Source organism: Eretmochelys imbricata, chromosome 5, assembly GCF_965152235.1.
Source record: "Eretmochelys imbricata isolate rEreImb1 chromosome 5, rEreImb1.hap1, whole genome shotgun sequence".
In the NCBI taxonomy this organism is placed as follows: domain Eukaryota; kingdom Metazoa; phylum Chordata; order Testudines; family Cheloniidae; genus Eretmochelys; species Eretmochelys imbricata.
Window position 1 is genome coordinate 53,766,647 of NC_135576.1, and position 15,919 is coordinate 53,782,565.

The 15,919-nt window shown below is 39.6% G+C and overlaps 1 protein-coding gene across 1 annotated transcript in view; it reads right to left on the reverse strand.

Moving 5' to 3' along the window:
- EDIL3 (EGF like and discoidin domains 3) overlaps window positions 1-15,919 on the reverse strand; it is a 385,232-nt gene that overhangs the window by 168,708 nt on the left and 200,605 nt on the right. The window contains exon 5 of the mRNA XM_077816328.1: window positions 89-202. Within this exon, the coding sequence (XP_077672454.1) occupies window positions 89-202 (114 nt within the window). The remainder of the gene's footprint in view (window positions 1-88; window positions 203-15,919) is intronic.

Below are 15,919 nucleotides of genomic sequence, written 5' to 3' on the forward strand. Positions count from 1 at the left end.
ATCCTGGGTGCTATTACATGGTTGATTCTGTAATGCATCGAGTAAAGAATTTAAACAGGTAGATCTGTAAAACAATTGCAATACTTACTGTATTGGCAGTTTCTTCCCATAAATTCACCTGGACACTCACAGGAATAGTTGGCAACAAGATCTGTACAAATGCCACCGTTTTTACAAGGTTCAGCTTCACATTCGTTTACATCTGTGGGAAATACATAGTGTCAGCATTAGCAAAACACTTTAAGAAGTAATAAGCATTTGTTTCATGCACTGTAAATTAGACAGTCATTCTCTAAGGATCCATATGGTTGATATTAGTATCAGAAACATATTTTTGGACACTCAACATATGTTCAGCAAAAAATGCAAATTGTGCAAAATGTGTTCAAAGCACAGCAATTTTAACAATCAAATCCAATCAATCTCATATAGATTTGCCTAGTTGCACAAACACATACTACAGTCTTGAAATGTCCTGTTAAACAAGAACAGAATTAAGGGCTACACTGTGGCTTTGTCACAAGTTCTGAAAAAGGGGCAGTGCATAGTTGTTCTGGTCCAGGAGGAGATGAGGGATGATACAGTGACTCAGAGGTTCCTCCCTTTCTTCTGGGAAAAGTACTCTGCATCATCATATACCTCGCAGATTTCTTTCCCTCTGTGTTGGAAAAGAGTAGTAGATTGAAAGATTAATCCATTCTCTCTTTACTCACCCATTCCATGCCCACCTGCATGGAGGGGAATAGCAGATGCATGAGGATTGTTCTCCTCCTCTCCTGGCTCTGTAACCCTGCCCTGCAACAGGTAGCCTATGTAGGGAAGCACAGCAGTAACTGTACCCTCTCCTCTGTGTGGGCACATACTGCATGTCAAAATTGTGCCCTAAATAAATAATCCAATTAGGTATGAGAGAGTAACTGATTAATTCTACTTTTAAAATTGTCATTGCTTTTCTTTCAGCAATAGCTGCCAGTTAAGAATGTCTCTCAGTTCATCTTAATTCATTAAAAACCCCCTCTAATAGACAATCTAATTGTTTTAGGGTCTAAATAATTCTCTTTCTGTGCATGACTTAGTCAGTAAATAAGAACTAACAGCTTGATCTAGTAGCTTATAAATTTTATTAAATTCAAAAGGCTGTAGTTAGCTAATTTTATTTGGGAGCTTCCAGAGTTTGGTACAGCAGGGAAGAGGTGTCTTTCGACTCTTGTTGAACTTGACAGGGAGCGCAGAAAGAAAGTTCTAGCTCAGTAATTCTCAACCTTCTCTATATTGTGACTCGTGTTGCAACAGAAAATGTTTCAGGATTCCCTCTCCCCTCTAGTCATTTAGGAAATGGGGTGTGATCAGACCCCCCCCCCCAAGTTGAAAACCCATGTTCTAACTCAGTGGTTCTCAACTAGGGGTCCGGGGCCTGCTGGGGGGGCCGCAAGCAGGTTTCAGGGGGTCTGCCAAGCAGTACCAGTGTTAGACCTGTTGGGGCCCAGGGCAGAAAGCTGAAATCCCACTGCAAGGGCCCGAAGCCTGGTGCCCTGAGCCCCACCATCTAGGACTGAAGCAGAAGCCTGAGCAACTTAGCTTCACAGTGCTTCCTGTGACATGGGGCCCACAGCAATTGCCCTCCTTTCTAACCCTTAACTCTGGCCCTGGCTTTTATATGCCGAAAACCAATTATAGTGGCACAGGCGGACTGTGGAATTTTTATAGCATGTTTGGCAGGCCTCAGAAAGAAAAAGGTTGAGAACCCCTGCTCTAATTTAAACTGCAGAGCTGTGGAAAATGGTTGTATTAGTTCACCAGAAAAAGTTCACAAAGTACACAATGTGACACCTCTTAATAAACCAAATTATTTTGGGCCTTAAAGATATCTTTTCTATAAATAGTCCCCTGTGCCTATGCTTCATTGCTTCCTTAGCTACCCCTTTTTATCTAGTTTAGCAAATAACCTCTTGCAATATCTACTATACATATGCAGAGTGCTATTTTCAATGAGTCATAACTTGGTCAAATCAAAACCAGTTTTACCAGAAAGCTTAAAGATGCTTCCTTTCAATAAAGGCCAGTTTCCATATTAAACTTCAATTTTTACCCATGTGGTTTCATCTATGAGAAGTTCAGAAAATAAGGTTGCTGGAATTGTAAAGAGAAAGGACTTTTAGGCAGCCTTATTACAGTAATAAGAGTGTAGTGTATTCATGTTCTGCATATGTCCAGAATGGCACAGACGCATATGATTTCCCTAGTCTTGGATCTTACCATATTTAGAGCTGAACTAGATGAAAAAATGTCTCAAATCACAAAAGGATGAAGAGTTCCCTGTTGACTACACATCTAAGTACATTCCTGTGAATTGTTTGTTTCAGTAAGTCCATGAATAAATTGTGTTCATGACATGTGCCACAGCTACACACGTTTTCAGCGTAAGTATGCATATAAGTGATACACATTGCTGAAACCTCTCACTTTTTAGGCAAAACCACTCATTTTGACTACTTGAACACGTTTAACTGTTCCAACATTCTATTGGTAGTATGAATGCATTTGAGCAGAGGCTGTGGCTGTCTACTCAAAATTCATAACATAGGCTATTTCATGTTTTGAGGATATGCACATAAACTGAGAACTTTAGAATCCATCTTTGGAAACTGGCCAGATGCAATCTTCTGTTGCCTCTTTTGTTAGGTAGGTAGATTTTAGAACAATACAGGTCAGTTTTCTGTTGAAGCAGAAATCAGTTACACTGAGTCAAGATATTCTCTGAGTGTAATTTGTTTATTTCTAACAATTACACCAGTCCTGATTCTTTGAACAGAGATGGTCCCAAACTGCACACAGGCAACCCTCTTGCAGAAAACCTCAACTAGAACACCACTGCCCTTTCACCAGTTCTCTTGGGCCTTCATCTCTCCTGGACAGCAATCTCACAGTTCAGAGAAACTGTTCCATGTTCCTGCTTCAACCTGAAGGCTATACTAGGGAAACCTGTTAGACAAGGCCGGTCAACTAAGATCACATCAAAAGATGAGTCTGAACATTCAACTCTTCTGTTGTGCAGCTGCTTTGTAATACAGTTGAATCTCAGGAGAAGTTTGATTGCCTGGCAAACACTGCTTTACCACACATAATCTGCTTAAATGACTGTCTGGGTGTGGTGAGAGTTTCAGCCAGAGTTCTTATACTTCAGTGACTCAAAACATACGTGGCATTAGTACCTTTCACCATAAAATTTGTACAGGCATGACATGTCAGTTGGGCCAGATTTTGCTCTCAGTTGCATTGGTGCATCCCCAGTTTTTCCCCATTGTAAATGTCACATTGTAGTGTTTCCATGCACTTCACTGGTTAATGAGATAAAATTTATCTTGGTAGCATCACAAATCCATATAACATTCTAGAGTTTTGAGTTCTGCATATAGATCCATGACAAACCTGACAGATGTTTAAAATTACACGTACCTAGAGTGATAACATATCAACTACATATCTGAAGGGATCAAGAGCATGAGTTATTCCTGATATGGTTAGTGAGACAAGGTGAGTGAGGTACTGTGATATCTTTTATTGGACCAAGTTCTGTTGGTGAGAGAGACAAGCTTTTACACAGAGCTCTTCTTCAGGTCCCTAGGATTACCACCATTAACTTGCACATACTTTTGGCTCCAGCTCTAACGTTTCAAATCATAGAATCGTAGGACTGGAAAGGAATTTGAGAGGTCATCTAGTCATCTGCACTCAGGGCAGGACTAAGTCACAAAAATAATTTGGAGGTGAGGGAGCTTGCTAATTCTACTTGGTGTTGGTCAAACCATGCCTGGACTCTTTTGTAGTCTGTCAGAAAAATACACAAAGTTTGTAGCTCCTGAGATCTTTCCTCTTTTAAAGGAAAGGTGTATACTAATGGGCCTTCAGTTCAATATGAAGGCCACTCAGTCCCTTTAACAAGCCAAATTCCAGAGTTCTACATAGAAATTAATGGTTGACATGACCCCTAGGGTCCTATATATCATTCTTGTCTTATTATTTGCTGCCTATAAAGGGATCAAATATTGGAGTAATAAAAGTTCCCTAGATTATTACCTTAATTTCAGCCTACTAAGAGAGAGAAGTAACTCATTGTCCTGGAAATAAAATCTGTCAGTGGCTAATGACCAAAAAATAGAAACTGCTCAGTGCTAAATTAAATTCTTTATATGTATTTATAAAATTTAACTAAGTACTTATCTGCCTTTTTAAACAAAACCCATTACTCTTAAGTTTTCTTCAGGTTGTTCATCATTTTAATAAAAGCTAATGCCTCTGTGAAAAAATTCAAGGTCACCTCGAACTGAAAAAAAAATGCAAACTCTTTCATGTGGTGAATTAAAAATGGTAATTTATCCACTTAAGAGCTTTTCTGATTCAAGATGATCAAGATTTTGGATTTCTCTGGTTTGTCAGTCATAGATAAATATGAAGGAAAAAAAGCAGGACTGTACAACATATTCCATGTGGTCTGTGAGCTTACTTAGAAAATAGTCTGAATTTTAAGTATCAGACATTTTCACACTAATCCTCATATTCTAGCTCTAGTGAGCAATTAGCTATGATTAGTGTGGAAAGATGGAGGCTTTTGATTATTCTATCTGTCAGTTAGTTAGAGCCAGCTAGTGTATATTGTATAAGCTTCTATCATATATTTTCAGCAATTCCAGTGGCAATGGGCCCCTCAGTCCAAACAAATTGACTGTGTAAAGTTACATCTGACGTGAAGAAAGACTAGTTCATTTCTGAGACAAGTGCAGGCTTCTACAGAAAGGAAAATGGACTTAAATGTGCTTAAGATGAGAACATGGATTATAAAAAAAGTTATTTAATTTATAGTTCATTATATTGTTTTGATGTGAACATTTAAAAATAGTTTATTTAATGAAATATGATATCTACCAATTGGGGTCAGATTCTGTTCAAATTGCCAGCAGTGCTAATTATGATACAAAGCATTTCAATATTTAAAGTCTATTTTCTCCTTCTTAGATAGAAATATCTTCTATTAATCATTGTCATCTTGCCATGATTAAGAGATAGCAATGTTTGAGCAATTTAAAAAATTCTAGAACTCTTAGAGCAATTCTTCTTAAAAAAGATGCAATTAAAATAACCATCCAGTGTCTTGTGATTGTTAAACAAGAATCCTACATTTTTATATATATATATATATATATAGTTACTGGCTTGTCTTTACTAGGAGAAAAGGTATGTTCTTAACTCAGGTTAACTATCACAAAGTAAAATCCTAACAAAGACAAGGCACTTTATAATTGTCACACAAGATTGAAGGTCAAGGTAAACCCATGGCTACTCCATAGTCTTTAAGACCTTTTCTATATTAGGAATATTTTGCTGGTATAGTTATACAGATATAATTAACAGGCAAAATCTTATAGTATGTACACAGTTCTATATGTATAGAAGTTTTTATAGCAGTATAGCTTATGCTGGTTTCCCTTTTTATTTTGTGAAGACACACACACTATGAAACCGTAACAGTATGTTACCCCCTATACATTCACACTAATGGGATATGTGTGCCCCAGTACTGTGAATTCAGAATAATCTACATGAGCACTACCTACTACAGGCATCTAAAGTGCTAAACATTGAGAGGAAGGTTGCAATAGTCCTTTGGTTTCCAACATTCTTAGTAAAATTGGGCAGTAAACAATTTTCCCATTCCAGGAAAAGTTTTGTGACTTTGAAACATTTTCTCATCTTGAACTGGGACAAAAGTCAGCTCCCCCCCGCAACCTCCGCCCAAATTCACAAACCCAAAATAAAAAAAAAAGGTTGAAACAATTGAAATGTTTCATTTTTATTTCAGTCTATTTCTTTTTAAAACTTTTTACTATAAATTAACACATTTCAAAACAAAAAATTGTTTAGAAATTAAAAACAGAACTTTTTTGGTTAGAAAAATGTCAAAATGGTCTGAAGCAAAATGGTGTTGCATAAATTCATGAAAGAAGTTCAAATATCAACCCTATAAATTTCAATAATAGATTATAGTAATACTGGATTTGTTATCTGGATCTCAGCGACCAAACCCAGGTTGTAGGCAACTGGTAGTGGAAAATAACCTAGAAAAAGGACATTATGGCACAAATTGCCAACCACCTGCACTGGAGGTCGAGGACCAGGGGGTTAGACACAGCAGTTTAACCAAAATAATGAACAGGTCCAGACTGACAGAGGACAGGGTCAAGGTACCCAAGGCATCATCTTGACAGTTTCTACAACTGATGTGCGGATGGAATCTCCAGCACAAATGAAAGCTGTCTTCCCCATGGTAGAATCTCCTCCCCAGTGCAGCTGCTCCTTAGGCAACTGGGACTAGAGGTTTGTGCATGAGCAATTGTGCTAAGGTGGCAGCAGGACAACTCTGGGTATGTCCACATTGCAGTGGAAGCCGAAGGTTAGTGGAACTTGAGTCAGCAGACCCTGGGTTGGCTTGAATTTCTACACTGATAGTCAACCCTAGGTTAAGAATTTTCTAAGCCAGGCCTGAACTCAGGGCTCCAGCATCCAGACCGCAGAATGCAGACCTGAGTGCAACCAACCCTATTCCAAACTTCTTAGTGCCCTCCTGAAATGTGGCTGCTCTAGCTCTTTATTCATGATGCAGTGTGGGAAAACATGACTGCCCACCAAATGTGACTGTCCAGAGGAAAAAGAAAGTCAGCCCATGAGATAGCAGGATACTTTTGGCAGATTCCCAGAGCACAAATCCAGTGGGGCTATGTGTACACTACAAAGCAATAGTGTCCTGGTTTGACTCAGGCTCAGCCCCTCCATCCCCAGAGGGTCCTGGGCCCCTGGATCCAAGCCCTTGGTTAATGTGATTTGTATGTAGATGGGAAGGGGAAGGTAGGTTTGAGTCTGAGTTCAAATCCTGGGCTCATGCTGCAGGGTAGACATACCTTAAATGGCCTGGTGAAATGCTGTATGGCATCTTTGTGATATGTTAAAACACTAAGGGGAGTGTTTTGTTTGGTCAGGAGGAATTTGGGGGTTCTAAAGTGTGAGCACGAGAGACTCCTCAGAGGGGTGGCCCTGAAGCCTGAGAGAAAGGAGTGAGTTAAGACTGTTTTCTATTGCTTTACTTGCTTGTTAAAAAAATAACCCTTGTTAAAGGAGAGTGGGCATGGCAGCAAGTGTTTGGAAGCTGGGGAGAAGCCCCATCTTGTGACAATAATAATGTGAGATTATTAGATTTATTATTCCTTTAAATTGTCCTTAAATATTTATTATAATGTAGGGAAACAAAGTAGTTTTCCTCTAAAATAACAGAAAATACAAATGAATATATAATTTCACATATTTATGCACTTTCTTCCCATGTTGTTATGAAACAAGATTAAAACAATTTTCCCTAAAGAGGAAATTACACCTATAGAAAAAAAACAAAACAAATCACATCAAGGGGCCAGATTCTTAGCTGGTGTAAAACAGTGTAGACATTGGCTTCTATGGAGCTATACTTCTGCACACCATCTGAGGATTTGGTTCAAACTGAGATGTCTGAAGATCAAAACTTCCTATTGTACATTAGTAAACAAAATACATATTCCCCCTCTCCTTGACAAACACTATTCCAGCTCTTTCAAATCCAGTGATAAATGTGTGCTGATGACTAATCACTGGATTCATATACTTTTACAACAGATATAATATTTTTGACATAACACACAGAAACAGATCTTGAAATACCTGGCTTTCTGTCTGAGTTTAGCCTTAGCAATTTTTATAGATGGAGCTGTTGATCAAATAGCTGAGGGCTTTAGAAATGATTTACTTAGACATTTTAAAGTTGTTTTCTAGTTCTTCTGTTATGGTGTTTATTATGTTGAAGCACTGAAAGATTTACTGAAGCAAAGAATGAGGTGTCATATTATTAAGATCATACAGAATGCCTTGTTAGTCGACTGTGCAGAACACAAAAATCTACAGTGGAATGTTGATGTGTCTAAAGAGCCAAATGTGGATTTAAAAAAATTCTTTATCAGGAAAATGGGACTTAGAATAAGATATTTTTGTTAATATAAGGTTGTAGCAGTAAGCTATAGTACAGAACAGAGACACAATTCTTTACAGGTAGAAACTAGGAAAGCTCCACTGAAGTGAATTGAGCTTTACCATATTTATGCCAGAAAAGAATTTGACCCAAGATATTCAGTGAAACTAGAATTCCAGAGTGTTCACCTAAGAGTGAGCTACTTATTGAAAGAATGAAATGTAAAGGACCCAAAAATCTCATGGATCAAAAGCAAGATGACAGCTGATAAAATACTTACAATAAATGTCACTTTATATTTAAATTTCCATTTCTCAAAATATGTGATTTATTAAAATAGTTCCAAGTCTCAAGGTTATAATGATTTTTCTTTCTGTATCTTTGGGACTTATTCATTCAATTTAAATGTATCAATTAAAGTTTAGGAAAGGTCAAAAGTAGGAAGTTTAAGCACTGGTTTAATTATTACTTCTAGTTTAAAGCTAGCTCCAGATTGGCTCCTGAACAAGTCTTCTTAATATCAGATAGTTAGTGTCTCTATTTGAAAGTGGAAACTAGTAGTTAGGTATCTAGCAGCAGCTCCTAGGTGGGGGAGGCAGGGGGTCTCCACGCGCCACTGCCCGCAGGCGCTGCCCCCACAGCTCCCATTGGCCTCAGTTCCCGGCCAATAGGAGCTGCAGAGTCAGCACTCGGGTGGGGGAATCGTGCAGAGACACAACCCCCACCCCCTGCCCCTCCCCCCGCAGCCCATGATCCACAGGTACATACTGTCTGCTTCCAGGAGCAAAGCGGCATGGAGGGAGGGAGGCAGAGCGGGCAGGGAGATGCCTTAGCCCTGCTGCTGGCATGTCTCTGCATGCCACTTGTGGGGAGGGAGGCAGCAAATCTCCATGCGCTTCCCAGGGTGGGGGCAGTGTGCAGAGCCACCTTTCGCGCCCCGCACTGCCAGGGGTGCATAGAGATGTGCCAGCAGCTGGCCGCTCCCGGGAGCAGCATGGGGCTACCGGCCACAGCATGCAGGCAGCCTGCCTGCCTGAGCCCTGCTGTGCTGCTGGCTAGGACTTGGGGCAGGTTGTAAGAGATTTGTCCTGCATTTGGGGGCCCACCTGTTGTTGGGGGCCCAATGCCACCGCATGGTTTGTTTCATGGTAAATCCGCTCCTGATACAACGCCTAACTAATAACTGTAGGCATGGGTTATTACAAATTGAAAAGAAGCTACCCTCTCTCTAGTCTATATAGTCCAACCCAATCTGGAATACTTAGATATTTCTTTATCTTGTATTTACCCCTTTAAATGTATCATTAACAATTTCTCAGTTAAGCAATTTTTCATTTACTAGATCTTGGAACAACATTCCTTGGAACTTTGTGTTGGTTTTACCAGATTTGCTACTTTAAAAGTTTTATGCAGGGAAAAGTAGGGTTTTCTCTTTTCTTTCCTCATTTTAATTGCTTTTAATAGATACTGGGATGTAAATCTTAGTTTCATTAAGTTACTTTCCATGTAATTTCACACTGTAAAAGTATGCCTTCAGGGCAACAATTCCCATAGTTGCCTATGAACCTTACTAAAATAATTGGGTATTTATATAACAAGCATTTTGACAAATCATTTTGTCTGTCACTGAGAAAAAAAGTTATTAAAGCATCAAAATTTTATCAGTCACTATTACAAGTAATGATCCAAAACACTAAGAATGACGGGTGAATTCAAATTCTCCTGTCTAGGACTCTATCCTGGAATTGGCCTCCATGTAGAAGTAGTGCAGGTGGGCTTGGGAAGTGAAGTATACCCCACTGACCAAGCACTCTGGCACAAGCCTATTGAGTAGCTCCCCTCAAGTAGCCTATGGACCTACATAGCTGTCACACTTTTGTAATGAGATGGGACCACTGGATGTGTTATACCAATAAAATAAAAACCAGCAGGATCTTATTAAAGGGAAAAAGGCAAAATACCACATTTATTGTGAATACAGAAAGAATCATAGTAAGCAGTTAGTTATAGCTATAACATTCCATTCAATTTCATATTTATTCACACATTCATTCATACACACACACACACACACACACACACAGGTTCTGCAAGGTTGTTATCATAGTTACCAGCCGTAGAGTTGCTCATGCCAAGCCACTGGCCTGGTGCCTGGTGGCCTGGACATGAGGAGGGAGCAGGGCCTTGTCAGATGCTCATCTGATGCTCCTGGAAGTTGGTTTGCAGAATCAGACCCCAAAGTTCTCACTTTCTAGAGTCCATTTTTATAGGAATCTCTTCCTATGCCAGTCTATGGGAATTGCTTCATCATGCTGTTGCTGAATCAATCAGCAGATGGCACATTCCTGACGGCTCCGTGGTGCTAGATGTTATCTTGTTCTTTGGTTCACCCATTCTTGAGGCTGTTGGGTGGATTCCAGTCTGCCCTCCGGGGGGTCCTCTGTTTATTTCCACTTGACGCCTTCTTCAGCTGATGGACACTGGATTCTTAGGCTGGCACCTCCCTGATCATTCAGTTATTATCCACACCAAGCATCCATCCACATACATCCTCTATCTCTATTTTAATCACAATTGTTAATACAACAAAAGGGCAGGGAGTCTCTGGGTGCTGTTTCTGTTGTTACAGAGTATTGCTTTGAGTCTCTCTCTGTGTGAATTGCTTTGAGAACAGACTCTGTCTTAGAATGTACTAACGCAATTAGCAGCTTGCAAGTTTCACACGTAGAGGGAGAGAAACAGTACTAAAAACCAAGAAACCTCTTAATTAGTAATACCTTGGAATTTAAACTATGGGGAATCAAACTCATTTGTGATTTTAATACAGAACTTCTTTAATATGATCCAACAGATGTACTGCACTATAGATGATTGGCACAACACCATGTGATGGGATGTACAAACCCCACACTGGGCCCAGGTAGCCCTCGTCCTCCAGACCTGCAGAGCACGTTCCAACTGGAGAGGAAGCTTTAAAGGGAGCAACACAACTCAGGAAAAGGAGGCTGGGGAGGAAGACAGTCCTACCCTGTGGGTTCTCAAACAAAGGTGCCAAAGAAGCCTCCCTGTGATAAATAGGACTGTACGCAGAGCCAGGTGTGGCTGAAGGTTTAGTTTAGGAAATCTTCAGCATGACGACTGTTGTCTCTTTCTAATCAACAGTTCTGTTAGTTTGGGCTACACACAGCCCACTCATTCTTCATGATTAACAAGGAGTCACATAGGAGTATCCCTGTCTTCCACTGACATCATCCCCCACGCACTGGATCTCATGTATATGGCAGCTGGGCGTAGCAGAGTCACCTCAATTTGACACCTGCCTCAAATGAGAGACCCATCAGGATAGGCTTCTGCATTTACAGCTACAAAATCCAGCACACCATGGGAAAATTGAGGACTTTGGCTCCAGTCTGTTGACATAGCTTGGACCAACATTTGGCCAAGAATTATACTAGTATTATAGAACATCATTCACTTACTAAATATTTGCTGAAAAATGGGATGAGGCCAGTCTTTGTTGGTGTCAAATTTATTGGATTAGTGAAGTGAGAATTAAATGAGGTGCAACAGACTTTCAAATTGGGGTTAAAATTCTTTCCATCTTATTCTGCTTCCTATTTTATGTGCTGCTTCTGCAGTAATATTACTCTGTGGCTTTGCTATAAACATAAGATATGCTAGAGAAAGGAAAGTACAGCAGGGAAGAACTTCACTGTACAGAATAGATGACCAATTTCTTTAACGCTGAAAACTAGCTGCATTACAAGAGCATTCTGCTTTTAATTAAACTCTAAAAACTGCATAAGAGTAAGGATTCTTATGCATAAACCGCCTTTGTTAAGTACAAGAAAGGATCAAAGAGAATATACTTGCAGAACCAGATGCTTTAGTGACTAGTAGTACTAGGGATAAATTGAAATCTGACAAGATTATAAATCTAACAATTATCTTTGGGCAAACAGCAATTTAAATCCTCATTGGTGTAATAGATTCTTGCCTGTATGTCTGGGTCTCACTGTCAATCCTTTATAGAGGGGCATAGCCTCAAGGTCTTAAATTTTACTCATTCCTTATCCAGTCAAGAACACGCCTAGACTCCAATGGAGTTTTTCCAAGAATTAAGAACTAACTCCTAGTAGCCAATTTTCAGAAGAGCTTAGCACACTGGGAGCTTCTAGGCAATGAGCTCCAAAATTTAGCCCTAAAGGCCTATTCCTGTAGATCTTTATTTCTGTAGATATTCTGTAGATCCCAGTAGTAAGTGCTAAAATCAGTTATGAGTATTTGAAGGATTGGGTGCTATGGAAGAATGCAAGGCCTCAACTTTCCTGCATTACCAGAAAGTAGCCAAACCTAAGGTAATAATATCAGCCATACTCAAAAAACTGAAAACAAGAAGAGGGGAAATGATTCTATAAATCTGCCCCCACCCCTCCCCAGCACATCAGAAAAAACAACTCAAATTCAATACAGATATGTCTGTATTTTATTTCAATGTATTCCTAAACCTCTGACAAGAGACTGCTGCAGAGTAATTGTGAGCTAGTAGAACATTTCGGGTATTGACATGCAAATGTAATGCACTGAACAGGATAGCACCATGAGTCATGGTGAACACCATGAGGTAGTTCACAAATATAAAGGGATCACATCTGTAATGCAGATTGATACACACCATTAGACTATTATCTCAATTCTCCATATTGCACTTTATATCCAAATGCTATGTTTTCCTCAAATTTTACCCAAGCTTGTTTTTATTTTTTATTAGAATAATTAACATCTATTACACACACACATGCATGCATACACACTACAATCACACACACACACACAGATGGTGGGCCTGATTTTCCATCCTTTGCTCACACAAAGTAATACTTATTCATGCTATCAAACCCGTTGAGCTCAGTAGGATTACTTGCTTAAGTATCAGCTTGCATTGCAGAAAAGGACCCAGGGTAATGAAAAGGTTTTTGGATCTCGTTTTAAAAAAAACACCTCAGTTTTTTGCACCTCTTTTTGTTTTCTGGGTCTCAAGCATAAAGAGCATCTCTTCATCTCTACCTAAATTGTTTGGGGGCTTAAAGGGGATTGTTCAAACTCCAAATGTTAAAAGACAAATTACTCACATAATTTTAAGAGGGTTCAATCTGCCAGTGCAACAATCAGCATCTCATAGTAGGTAACTGCACACTCGTAAATCTGCACGACCAGGAACATAAGCATAGTAGTTTCATTCCATATCCTCTCCTGCATGCACACTTAGTCCCATTGCTGTAGAAATTATGGGGTCAATAACTTAAAACCAAACAATAAACATCTGAAAGAAAAGGGGTTTTCTAAATAACAACATCCACTTTGTCATAATACCTATATTTCTACATATATGGATCTGTCTCACTATGTCACTCATTGCCATTTGATAAAATTATTGAATGACTAGAGAGGCAGGATTACCCATTGGTTAGGGCACTAGCCTAGGATCTAAGAGATCTAAATTCAGTTCCTTCATCCACCACAGACTTGCTGTGTGACCTTGGGCAAGTCACTTACTTACCCTTTCTGTGTCTCAGTTTCCCATCTATAAATGGGGATAACAACACTTCCCTACTTCACAGGGGTGTTGGGAGGTTAAATACATTAAAGATAATGAGGTGCTAACATTCTACAGTGATGGGGGGGGGGGCAGTGCAGAAAAGAACCTTAGATGGGTAGAACTACTCTAAGAGCCAAATTCACAGTAGCCCCGAGAGTGCAGGGAATTAATCTTTCCTCTGAGGCTGTGGAGTGTCTTTACAAAGGCCAAATCACCCCAGTACTGAAGTAGCCATATGATTCCACAACTCAGCCTCACAATGGGCAAGAGGAATGGGGAAAGCATAAGAAGAACTGATGAGGCTATGTATAGCATCAGATCTTCTGGTCCTACTTCTCCCCACCCTGTATAGAACTGTATCTAAGCAAGTTTCTTTTATCTTATTCTGCAACCAAACTTTTGAAGAGCAAGGTTAACTTATTAGATAGATTTAATGGTATGATTACTGTATATTCTTTTTATCTCATTTCACATTTCCTTTGCTGTATGATCTTTGCTTTGTACAAATGTTCATAAATGTTACAGTTATCATTCTCTTTGCATCATGTGTGTGTGAACCTTTCAGAGCATCTCCTTGAAGCACTTTACTCAAGACTCAGGACTCGTATATTTATGAATGGATCTATCTAATCACATTAGCTATATATACAGGAGGGTATGAAAAATGTTGTATGTAAGACAGCGGAGGTAACTGTCCCACTCTACTCTGCACTGGTGAGGCCATAGCTGGAATGTTGAATTTTGGGCACCACACTAAGAAATATGTAAACAAACCTAAGAAAGTCCAAAGAAGAGTAACAAAAATGATTAGAGGTTTAGAAAACCTGACCTATGAGGAAAGGTTGAAAGACCTGGGTATGTTTAGTCTAGATAAGAGAAGGCTGGAGTAGGGGAGGGAGGGATACAATAGCAATCTTCAAATATGTAAAAAGATTGTTATAAAGAGGACAGCGATCAATTATTCTCCATGTCCTCCAATGGTTAGACTAAAAGTAATTGGGATAGTTTGATGCAAGGGAGATATTAAGAAAACATTTCTGACTATAAGGAAAATTAAGCACTGGAACAGGTTACCTAGGGAGGTTGTGGAATCCCAGTCATTGGAGGGTTTTAAGAACAGCTTAGACAAAGACCTGTTAGGGATGGTCTATGTATACTTAATCCTCCTTCAGCAGGGAGGGATTGACCTCCTGAGGTCCCTTCTAGTCCTATATTTCAATGATTCTATGGATCCCACAAAACAGTGAAAACGTGTGTCATGCAAATACAATATGGGAATACTGCAAATTTTCATGTGGCTTAATGCTTCAGGCTGCACTGAAAAGAAAGTTTATTAAGGCACGTGGACCAGTACTTTACAACAATCAGGAGCCAACAGGACTGCTCCTGGTAATGAGCACTATGCAAGCCCATAACTGGAAGAGGCAGTGCCAGGGAAATACAGAATATATCATGTTTCAGAGTAACAGCCGTGTTAGTCTGTATTCACAAAAAGAAAAGGAGTACTTGTGGCACCTTAGAGACTAACCAATTTATTTGAGCATGAGCTTTCGTGAGCTACAGCTCACTTCATTGGATGCATACCGTGGAAACTGCAGAAGACATTATATACACACAGAGACCATGAAACAATACCTCCTCCCACCCCACTGTCCTGCTGGTAATAGCTTGTGTTTGTAATAGTTTGTGTGTGTGTGTGTGGGGGGGGGGGCGGAGGGTGAGAAAACCTGGATTTGTGCTGGAAATGGCCCAACTTGATGATCACTTTAGATAAGCTATTACCAGCAGGACAGTGGGGTGGGAGGAGGTATTGTTTCATGGTCTCTGTGTGTATATAATGTCTTCTGCAGTTTCCACGGTATGCATCCGATGAAGTGAGCTGTAGCTCACGAAAGCTCACGCTCAAATAAATTGGTTAGTGTCTAAGGTGCCACAAGTACTCATTTTCTTTTTAAGAATATATCATGTGACACACTGCCAAACCTGAATCGTTTCTAAGAATTAATATCCCTGTAATCACTTGGTAACAGAAACATTATTAACAGACCTATGTTAAGAAACAACTCATGTTTTTATTCTGTTCAGAGGCTGTTTTTCTTTCTAGTCTCTTAATGCCAAATTATTGTTGAGAAAGCACTGGGAGCCTTCAGGTAGCAGACAGCCTTCAAATGGAGAAGGCTAAGCCCATTACAAAAATAAAATGTCCAATGTGTACATTTCCAGAAAGCCTCCTGTGAAAATATAGCAATAGAGCACTCTGCAGTAAGTATTTC